The sequence below is a fragment of the Aptenodytes forsteri genome, unplaced genomic scaffold (genome assembly GCF_000699145.1).
Source record: "Aptenodytes forsteri isolate BGI_AS27 unplaced genomic scaffold, ASM69914v1 Scaffold56, whole genome shotgun sequence".
Taxonomy (NCBI): Eukaryota; Metazoa; Chordata; class Aves; order Sphenisciformes; family Spheniscidae; genus Aptenodytes; species Aptenodytes forsteri.
Window position 1 is genome coordinate 5,194,476 of NW_008796213.1, and position 11,372 is coordinate 5,205,847.

Here is an 11,372-nt window from a genome sequence, read left to right on the forward strand (position 1 = left end):
ATGCTGCGTGCATTGGTGTAGATGCACTTGAGCTGGGCTATCGATTTCGCCCCCAGCATTGGCATGCCACCCCTAGGCTCATCTCTAGTGAGCCTGGTTTTATCCCCTTCCCCCTTCTAACCTAGTTTAAAGCCCTCTCGATGAGCCCTGCCAATTCATGAGCGAGAATCCTTTTCCCCCTGTGAGACAGCTGAACTCCATCTGTCGCCAGCAGGCCTGGTGCCGTGTAAACCTCCCCGTGATCAAAAAAGCCAAAATTCCTCTGATGGCACCAGCCCCTGAGCCACGTGTTGATCAGGTGTGTTTTCTTGCTCCTTTCAGTATTCTTCCCTGCCACTGTAGGGATTGAGGAAAACACTACCTGGGTATGATTGTGTGTGGGCTCAGGGTGACCTGGAAATGGTCACTTTCTCCTCCCAGTCTACAGAAAGTGGGAAAACAAGGAGTGGGGAAGGTCTCTCTGAAAGGCCCAACTTTGTTCCTCTGTCCCATGTCTTCACCAGAAAACTGTCCATCTCTACACAGAGAGATGCTTGCAGTAAGTCCATGTGAGATTAAGAACCTCTTTTGAATGGATGTGCTCCTCAGCCTTCCATTTCATTTTCTACCCAAATACATGAACAGTTCTGGGATTTGAAGTTAATGCAACTTAAGTCCTCGCCCATGTGCTTCTCTTGCTGTTGCTTAATTTAGAAGCCATACCAACACTTCTCAAAGGAAATTAATGCTCATTTATTATGATCTCACTTTTTAACTCTCCCATATTTAGTACTCTCTCAGAACCTTTACAGTAGCATGGAAATAAAAATACCATGTTCTAGTATTGGCCATACTACACAGTATTCAGAGTTATGTAGAAGACATCCTGTTTATAATAAACTCTTCCTCTCTGCCTCGAAGAAGTTACAAATAAGCTAGTTTTGGTATTTATTGCATAAGAACCTGGATATGTTGTTTTATACATATTTATAAATACTGCTAGACACATTCCTCATTTCTTCTCCTAAGACATTGATTCCTTTGCCACAGAGATCTGAGCTCTGGCAAAACCCCACACCAAAGTCTTCCTCTCTGTTCACTCTGGATGTCTGCCTTGCCTTTGTTCCCCTCTGCAGACTCTCCAGTGATGCTGGAGAGACTGCAGACCTCCCGAGTAGCTTTGGAGAGTGGCTCCCCTTGAGCACCGCAGCCCTTAGTGCCACTCCGAACGTAGACTTGTCTGTCTGGATGCTCTGAGAGAACTGGGAGCTATTAGCCTGTGACAGAGCAATAAATGTTAACAACTCCTCGTGCTCCCCATAGCAATCACTTCAGATAAAAGATGCACAGAGGGCCGGAGAGTTGAGTGTAGGTTCCTGATATCTCCAGTTCAGAAACACAAGAATCTACTACTAGGCTAAAGAACAGCTTCAGCACTAGAAATAACAAGAAGCTGGTCATCCACTCTTTGGCCTAGCTGCTGGAGGACAAAGCCCAAGACAGAGCTAATGTATGTTGCTAAGGTTTGACCCGTAATGCCCCACAGAGGCATCTAGGTGCTGTGGCTGGGGACAGAGATGTACTTTGCCCTCGTCTCTCCACGGAAGCGGTGTAGCGTCACTGAGAAGTTCACTAAGCTTGAGGAATTTCTCCTTAGTTTGGCAAAGCCAGTCACCACATGAGGAAAAGTTGATCCCAGAAATTTTGAAGTTTGCAAAGTTACGAGCAATTAACTGAAACTAGAGGTTATAGAGCTGTTGGGTAGCCAGCGTAGCGATTGCTGCGTGTACACAGAGAGTTGTTTTCCTAACATTTTCCAAGGTTTTCTGGCATCTTCTCCAGCTTTCTCTCTCTGTCTCCTCAATTTCTCTTTAAAAGCCATGCACTGTTTCACTGTTGCTTTTATGGATTTCTATATACTGTGTGTTCTCCCTTTTTAGTTTTCTTTTTCTAATGAGTATGTAAAGATCGGTAAAGCAGTCCACTCCAACTGAAGGAAGGTTTGGCTCCAGATAACATTAAATGCAAATACTATAGTGGTAAGCATAGCATAAATCAATAGACTTCTAAGCTTGATCCTGCGGTAAGATTTGGTAGCATCCCACATGAGATGCCACTGGAGTTGGTAGCAGATCTGATAATAAGCTCTTTCCAGTGAGACCCCTGAATGGACCTCCCATAGTGCACTCCCATAGTGCCATTGCTATGGGAGCACTAAGAACGAGAAATGAGAGATAGGAGGCAGGAGACCCAAGAAGTTTCACTTCCAGCTCTGCCATTGACTGCCTGTGGGTGATCTGGCAGAAGCTACTTAAATTCTCTGTGCATGAAACGGCTTTCATCTGTTAAATGGGAATAATACTGACCACTGAAAGTTGATCGAAGATGTAATTTGTGAGGAATTGGTGAAGTAAAATACCTGAAGGTCCTTAAGTAAAAGATGCATTTCCCAGTGTTTCTGTCATGCTCTCCTCAGCTATTATATATTGAAACAAGCTGATATGTTAGTGATCTTGCTGTACCGATCTTGATTCCCTATTTAGTATTTCTTATTTTGTTCCTCTTCTTTTTGCTGTGGTGCCTGTGATGATCCTGCAGTTCGGGACCCCTTGTCAGACTTGATAAATAGCTTTGCTCTCTTTTACAGCCAACACCAGCAGAAAAACTATTGATTTTTATTTATTCTGATGTTGCTGCAGTAGTCTTGTCATCTCCTATCAGTACGCCGGGAATCCTCTTCTCCATTACCCAACCATTAAAACAAAACAGAACACAAAAATTAAAGAAGAGAGCACAGCATCGTGTAGCATTGTCCTAAATAACCTGCTAAGTGGAGTTTGTGTTGAGGCATTTTCTTTCAAACAAAGGGAGACACAAAGCAGAACTTGTGATAACATGGCAGAACAGTGCAGGAAAATCCTCTAGCGTCACTCTCAGGCATGTAGATCTTCCAGGTCCCACTAGAACATAAGATCTGACAGTCCAACCGTTGAGGTTTCCTTGATTTGCTCTTACTCTGCTTGTGCACATTCGTCAGAGGCATTTTGAAAGGGTCTCTGGAAATTGCTATTGTTACTCAGCAAAGCGAGTGTGCTCACCTGAGACAAAGCAAATCACTAATGTAAAAGCTGATATGTGAAATGTGCATATCCTTGAGCCACGAGTCAGTGTCCGGTTGAGTTGCTCACTTTGGTAAGTTGTGCCCATGAATAGCAGGGCTTCACTGTGAGGTGATGGAAACAAATCCTCTCACAAACATCTTCCTGAAGCTCCGCTTTTTTCCTGATTTTAGTCAAGGACTTGAAATCTGGTACAGAAGCAGTTCTTATGTTAGGGATATATCCTTTTTCCTTCTCTTTCCTTTCTATTTCATCCCATTTGTGGGACAAGAGGCCCAATGCGACCTCTGCGTACTGTATCTGAACAGTAAAGTCTCCAGTGTGTCTGTCTACAGTGAATATGACCCAGCCTTCTACTTTATAGTTTGGGTGCTAATAATAAGGGGAATAATAATAGTGAATACTGAGGACCACATCTAACTAGAGGAACATGACTCTGATGCCTTTGAACAGTGCAAACATCCCCCATGCACTGTGTGTATGCAGAATCAGAAACTAATTGTTGTTATGTGCCAAATAGCATATTGGCAGGATTTATACAGCAAAGCTCCTGGCATCATGAAAACCCTAACCCCAAATGCTCTTCTTTGGCAGAAAGAAAGAAATTTGGACTCTGGGCTACTCTTGCTATTAGATAACTGGCAGATCAAATATTTACAGGGACCATATTGTTTAGATTTTTCTTCATCCTGTTACTCTCAGCCAATCTGAACACAGAGCAGCTGGGGTTTGTTTACCCACCAAGAACTGAATCTCAGGCAGGTTATGCAGCTTTTATGTTCTGACTGGCAAATGATAATGTATAGGAAGCTAGCGATACCCAAGGCGGTGCAGATCAACATGTCTGTTTCTGTGCCGGTTTTCAAAGTTTGGTATTGTTCACTTCCCCAAACACTACTTTATTTTTCTTGACAATTGAACAAAGGTTTAAAGTGTTAAGGGACTTGAGAATGTTTCAGTCTGTGGTCTGTGTAGTTAGCAATCTTGGACTAATTTATGTCCCTTAGGGGAATAAAAACCCAAACCCAGGATTCCCGAGTAGATATCCCCCATAGCTTTCATATGCAAATAATTGTCTCATTGATATGACTCTGTCCTATCATGCTAACCATAAATCAAATCCATGTGCCCCCCTCCCCATTTTCCTGGTTAGATTTGCTAATAAAAATATCTTATGGCTAGAAATGAATTGCAACGGTATTTTGAAAGGCTGGTGGAATGTGGAAAGTGCAGAGGTGCTGTGAGATGCCCTGGCCAGGCGTACGTACCCCTGCCATCTCTGCCAGCTGTTGGAAAGCAATAGCAACCAGCTGGGTGGTTGCAGGTCCGGTGATGTGATGAAGAATAAGAGAGAAAATAAGGCAATAAAAGGAAAATCTGAAATGATCACCATCTGTTTAGGAAACATCATACCTGTTAAAATATGGATTTTCATTTTGTTCTCCTTGACTGGTTCAGTTCATTGGAGGGGCTGGACCAGAGATTATAAAGCATTTCACCCTGGTTCAATCCGTTGAACAGAAATGTGTTAATTTTGTTGAACCATTTGAGAAGAAGCTCACTGCAGGGGACCTTCTTTAGAAAGCCAAAAGGGGAAGAAAACTGCCACATAACGTGGTGTGCACCCCCCAAACACATACCAGCTACTTTTACTGAATACTAATCTGGCTTCAGAATTGCCTTGTGAGACTGTGGCAAAGCCCAAATCAATCCGGCTTTGAACTGAAATAGCGACAACCTGCTCCATCCCATATAGGTACGGGACCTCGAGAGCAGCTAGACACATTCTTGACTCAGACTTCCGCCTTTGGAAAACATGTTGGATGCTCCCGCGTTGGCCTTTTGACTGCATATAGTCTTGCCCATGTGTTAGGATGGCAGTGTGCCTGTGCACAACGTGTTATGCCAGTTTCGCAGAGGTAGAAGTGCCAAGCAAAATGGACTTGGCTGGGTGGGCTGCATAGCTCTCGGAGTGTGCTGAGAGGCTGCAGTAAGTCTTTTTTGGCAACAAGAATGTCAGAGGAGTAGGACAAGTCTGTTCTCATGTTTGTTGATATCCGTATGCTGAAGGAGGTTGTTCAGGAAGGAAAGGCAGGTTTCTGTGCGTATGTCTGCTGATGCTTGGCATGATTGTTGAGGCAAGACTGTGGTATTAAATTGTAGGCTATAAGGATCTCTTAGCAGTCTGTATGGAGAAAGGGCCATAGCAGATAATGCCCTTAGGGTCATGGCTGGATTGTTGCTACACCCTTCCTCTAACACCCTAGTAGGTGTAATCAAGGCAAGTGTCTGATGCCTTTCATATGTAAAAAGTTAAAGAGAAAGAGAGAGAGAGAGACTTTAATGAGGTCTTGATGGTTGCCTATGTCATGGTTTCCATAAAGCGCTAAAGAAGAGACTATTGCACTGTTAGCTACAGCCAGGCTGTGGGTAAGTCTACCTGACCATCATGTGTCAGTGACTGGAAAGAACCATTAGCTGAATAAATTCACGTGATTGTCCACTTAATGGCGTCACCACTCCAGAAAACCCTTTCCTCAGGTAGCAACAGCAGTTTGCCCTCAGCAACTTGTAGTGGTATACATGGTGCTTTTCCAATGTACGTGGTAAATCCCTCAAACTGAGGGACAGCAGGACCAGGACGGAAATGCTGGGCCTCTGATGCTAATATCTTTACAGGACTTTGGGACTATGGAAAATATTATTCCTTCTGCCCTGGAGCATATGTAGCCTAAATGTAATGTACTGTAAATATGGATCGTGATAAATCATCAGTTGGAACAGGGAATGATTAAAAAGAGAGGGGGATGTCTTTGCTTTATAGCTCTCTGCGTATGTAGCCACAGGTGGGCAAGAACCAAAGGTCAGGTAAGCGACAGGGCCTTTTGTGTTTAGGCCCAGAGCTGGAGAAGGGCATCCCTGTAATGTGTAGGTTTATTTTTAGCAGACAGTCCCAACATTTCATCTTACCTGTGCAAAAGTGCCTGACCACACCTGCAGAGGATCCTGAGAGCTCCGTCCCATCTACTGGGTAAAACTAATTTAGAATAATTGTTTTGGGGTTTTTTTTTAACATGTTAATGTTTTTCACAATACAATGTGTTCCTTTCTAGATGATACCGCTGATAAACCAGGCCTGTGACATCCTGCTGTGTAACTTGAAAGTCTATGCAGATTCTGGCAAAGCTTTTGATATCCAGAGGTATGTTCAACATGCCAGAAATTAGTAGCAGATTTAAAAAAAAAAGTCAATAGCAGCAGTTATTCTAAATATGCGCTTACTGTATAAAAGAAGATTTTATTTTTTCCCTCCCTCGTTTTTGTAAGTGGAGATCATAGTTTAATAGAGGATGTGTCTGATAGATGCCTTTTCTTCCTGGGGGCAGCCATTGCATACTTGAAAAGTAATTTTGGAAAAGCATCTAATGTATTTCTAGCTGTTGTTTAATGAAGTTTTAACAGCTGGAAGCAGAAAGGAAAGCTGCATCAGTCCCTGTCCAGTCTGCTCTCTACAGTCTGCCAATAATGTACAGATATAGGAATTGATCTAGTATCAAATCCCTCTAGTCCATCATCCTCTTGCTTTTTTTATATGAGGTTTTTTGAGCACTTAATCATTCTTCCCACATTCCTCCTAACCCCCTCTAATGGCACGCTAGCCTTTTGTGAAATGACGGGATCGGTAGTCCAGATGAGAATGCACCATTGATTTATAAAATGACACTTTAATATTTTCCATACTGTGCTTTCTCCCGTTTCTTATGCATTTAATATCCTATTATCTTTTTTGTTGCTCTTTCATCAGAGGTCTTCACTGAACTGTTCACAACAATGTCTAGCCCCTTCTCTGAGCAGATGCATTTCTTCTAGGACCGTGTACGGCATATGAGTAGTTCAAATGCATTCTTTCTAATAGGCACTATTTTGCATACACTTCATTTGCTAGGCTGGTCAGTGCCCTCTGAAGTTCTTCATGATTTCCCCGAAATGGGAGCAGTGCAAATAATTTTCTTTCATCTAAAGAAATAGATATTTAGCCATAATTCATCCATCTCTTTTCAAGTACATACACAAGTGTATGTGTGTGCACAGAGATCTCTTTATTAAACATCTGAAGAGATGCCATGAAACCTTGAGATACATTACGTTTAGCCTAGTGCTCTGATGAAAATTGACCTTTTGAGTCCTTCCAGGCTTTTCCCTTTTTTCCATTTGTCCTTTTTCTTTGCCTGGTCTTTTAGCTATTGATCCTTGAGGGTTTCACCTCTCAAGAGGCACTTTGGAAAAGACCTTTTGAAAGTATAAATGAATGATGTTGACCATCTCAGAATATGATCTTCCAGTTGTTTTATCATACTACCATTTCAGCAGGTTTGACATATATAAATGTGATTGTCATTGCACTGCAGTTTCCCAGAATTGCCTTGAGAGCTATTTTTTGGATGTAAATACCCTGTCTGCAGCCTCCTGTTGTGTTGTACGTTAGTTGTCTTTAGCCATTTTGTGTTTCGCCAACAACTCAAAATTTAGTTTTTAAGCTTTTTCAGTACCTTGGAGAGGTAGATGATCGAGTGCTTCTGAAATTATTGTTTTATTGCAGTGCCCCCTCTTTTAACATTTCAACTTCTAATAATGTGGGGGTTTTGTGTGTAAGAGTTGACAACCCAAATAAGTTACTTAGCTTTGCAGTACTGTTGTTATCTTCCAAATCTGCTCTGGTGTCATCAGAATGACAGTGCCCAAAGATCATAGTTTAGAAATGCTGCTTCACAATATCTATACAGGATATACTGGGCCTGAGTCCTGTCCTTCTCTTAATACATGCTCACTCAGGTTAAAACACCAGAGAATTTGATATTAGCCTTTTGTAAGGGAACATAGAAGAACAGTCATTGCAGACTTCACCACAGATCAGAAGAATCAAATTTCAAGGATATTTTACATTCTCAGTCCATTTATCTCAAAACTAAATACAGCTGCTAATGCCCAGTAGAAATAAAGATGGTGAGAGAACTGGATAGATGGTCAGATATGCAGGGAGAGATTCAGTAAGTTCTGAAGTTTCTAGATCATGGTCCACAGGTCATTTGTAGTTCTCAAAGCATTTGCTGCTCCTCTGCAGAGACAGATTTCACATGGTGTCAGTTTCTCTTGGTTTTGGCCACGATTTTACATTACAAAGGAGCTATCAAGAAGATGAAGGAAATCCTTAACAGGAAATTTTACTTAAGCACCTCTTGTCACTGAGAGTTTAGACTGGACTGGTAGTAGATGTGATTTCTGCAGTTTAAAATGAGAAAGGAGTGATCTCTTTTATTAGGATGCATACTAAGAAAATGCTTACGAATCTCTGATCGGTTGTATTTGATTTCTAGGTAATAACAAATGAAATTGTTTATTTTTTATAAATTTTTAGTGGAATTATTGATCTATATGAAAATATGTTCACTTTGTAGACGGAGAGAAGGTGATCGTTATTAAGCACCAGCATTTGTCAGAATGATGGAAACATATCGTGTTGGCAAAGCTCAAATCTAAAAGCAAAAAGAAAATCGGAGGCAAAAATTAATGTTATGTGATGTTTGTAGAAGCAAGATATTAATGGATATGTAATTTGTAGCTAATGATTTATCATTCTTCAACTCGATGCAGGTGTTACAACTGTTTTACCTTGGATGTCGTTGGTAGCGTAGCTTTTGGTACTGAGGTGGATTCTCAGAAGAATCCTGATGACCCCTTTGTTAAGAATTGCAGAACATTCTTTGAAATGTCTTTGTTTAAGCCTCTCCTCATTCTAATCCGTGAGTATAGTCTAGCTTTGTCTACTTCTTTATGGTCATTTTCTAAAAGTCGTTCTCAAATTGCAAAACATGCTGAAGCAGGAGCAGGAAGATGTATAGCAGACTTTATTTCAGAGGTGTTCAGAGTAAAACCTACAGGCCAAGTATACCCTCGAGACTTCCACCATATGCTCTACAGCTCTTGTCACCATTAATGCAACTTCCTCCGGAAACTGAGAGTCTGGGAAGGCAATGCTCCAGGTTGATCTGAGTGGAAGGTTTCTGGGACCTGTAGTTTCTACGGTATCTCTTTTAATACACTTCTGCATTAAAACAGAGTAACTGCCCTTTGGAGCCTGAGAGTAAAGTTTTTGTGCACTGGGTTTGCTTGGTAGAGATTGAAATCCCATGCATAAACAACAGTGGGCTAATAACCCACTAAAGAAAAGAAAGAGGTGGGGAAGCATAAGCAGATAGTATAAGTCCTCCAAATTCTTATTTGAACAGCAGCAGCAGCTTAGTTGATGGCTATAAAAGATAAAGATGATAAGTGCCAGCACAGGCTATCATTAAGAGAATGCATTTATTTTCAGGTGGATAGGGAATGCAAGAATGGGGTATAAAGCCATTTAGTTCTAGGGCATGAAAGCTAAGGCTTCACGGTGTCGGTGGCATTGTTAATGCAAGGGCAGTAAGAATCATAGCTGAGGAAGCCACAGCATAATCGAGGTTGTTGAGGTTTTACCATCTTGCTAGCTAGACCTGCTCACAGTAGTGTCAGGCGGCACAGTGGCAAAGTTTCCTGTGCCCATCTGATCCTGCTGGCATTACAGATTGCACCTGTACTAGCAGCACGTGAACTGTTTCCTTCTGGAGTTGTGTATCCAAAATGTCCTGGGGTTAATGTTTAACCTGATTGCAAAGTGGGATTTGTGACTAATTTCTGAAGGGACAGAAATGTGCCCCTTTAGGTCGAAGACCGTGTCCTTCATTAAAGAAAGTTTCTGTAGGGTTTGGGGTTGGATTCATTGGTTGATCTCTTTCTGCTGGTACATTATGTGGTCTGAATTTCCACACTGTGTTGCCCTGTTGGCAGCACAGGGGTTTTCCGACGACTGACTTGTTAGTCTTAAATTGTTCATAAGTTAGTGAGGTTTTTATTAAGATGCAAGACTTCACTCAGGTTTCTAGTTCCTGACTATAAAGGCCATGGACTGGAGACCATCCTTGTGATAACATCCCACTTCCAGAGTCTGTGGCCTGTTTAGAGAAGCAAAATAAAATAGCAATATCCTAGTATTGGAGAACTGTAAAAGAGAATGACTACTACACAATTTCATGGATCAGTGCCATAAGCTGCTAGGCTAGTTCAAGATCCCCCACCTTCTGTATGCAATTGTTTGAGTAGACAGGGAAAATAATTCTCCCCTTTGTGGTAGCTCTGTGGCATCATGAAGCTGAACTGAAATCCTGAAGCATTGTGGAAGCAAGCTTGGAAGGCACCTGTCTGGCAGGGGAGTCCCAGCCAACATGGAATTTCTAAAAGAAAATCCTTTACCAGGCTATGGGGGTGGAAGAAAAAGAGGAAGAGGGAGAGAGAAAGGGGAAGAAACAGGTTTCACAAAAGTAACACATCCCACTTGATGAGCTTTATAATATTAATGAAAGGAGGGGGATATTATATGCTTTTACAGTCTGATTCTGTGTTTTCTTCTTCAAAATCTCTTACAGTTTCTTTCCCATTCATAATGATCCCATTGCTCCGGATTTTGCCAAACAAGAAACAAAAGGAACTGAATGGATTTTTTATCCAATCCATAAAAAATGCAATTGTCTTCAGAGACCAGCAAGATGCAGCTGAGGTAAGGCCATTTCTGTGATAAATATATGAATAAGCAAATGTTTTGAGGAAAAACTGGAAGTGGTATAAGCCTCAGTTGAAAAAGCAAACTCAGTCTGTTTGAACATTCAAAGCAATTTAGTGAAGATTTTATTCATTTTTAGCTTTATGTACCATCAACCAGGCTTGGTGTTGATGCAGAATTGTTAACACATTACAAGAAAGACTGCTTCTCTTAGTTTTTCTGTTCAAATAAGGATGGAGAAAATGTTACATCTGGGATGACTTTCCAACCCATTTTCTAGACCGAGAAGGAAGAATCATAGAATCATAGAACAGTTTGGCTTGGAAGGGACCTCTAAAGGTCATCTAGTCCAACCCCCCTGCCATGGGCAGGGACATCTTCAACTCGATCAGGTTGCTCAGAGCCCCGTCCAGCCTGACCTTGAATGTTTCCAGGGATGGGAACTTCTCTGGGCAACCTGATCCAGTGTTTCACTGCCCTCAGCGTAAAAAATTTCTTCCTTATAGCTAGTCTAAATCTACCCCCCTTTAGTTTAAAGCCATTCCCCCTTGTCCTGTAGCAACAAGCCCTGATAAAAAGTTTTCCCCCATCTTTCTTATAGGCCCCCTTGAAGTACTGAGAGGCTGCAA

The 11,372-nt window shown here is 41.7% G+C and overlaps 1 protein-coding gene across 1 annotated transcript in view; it reads left to right on the plus strand.

Annotated features, from left to right (window-relative positions):
- Positions 1–11,372, plus strand: part of TBXAS1 (thromboxane A synthase 1) — a 198,592-nt gene that overhangs the window by 151,371 nt on the left and 35,849 nt on the right. Inside the window, exons 7-9 of the mRNA XM_019474392.1 lie at positions 6,212–6,300; positions 8,751–8,899; positions 10,610–10,740. Coding sequence (XP_019329937.1) covers positions 6,212–6,300; positions 8,751–8,899; positions 10,610–10,740 — 369 coding nt within the window. The remainder of the gene's footprint in view (positions 1–6,211; positions 6,301–8,750; positions 8,900–10,609; positions 10,741–11,372) is intronic.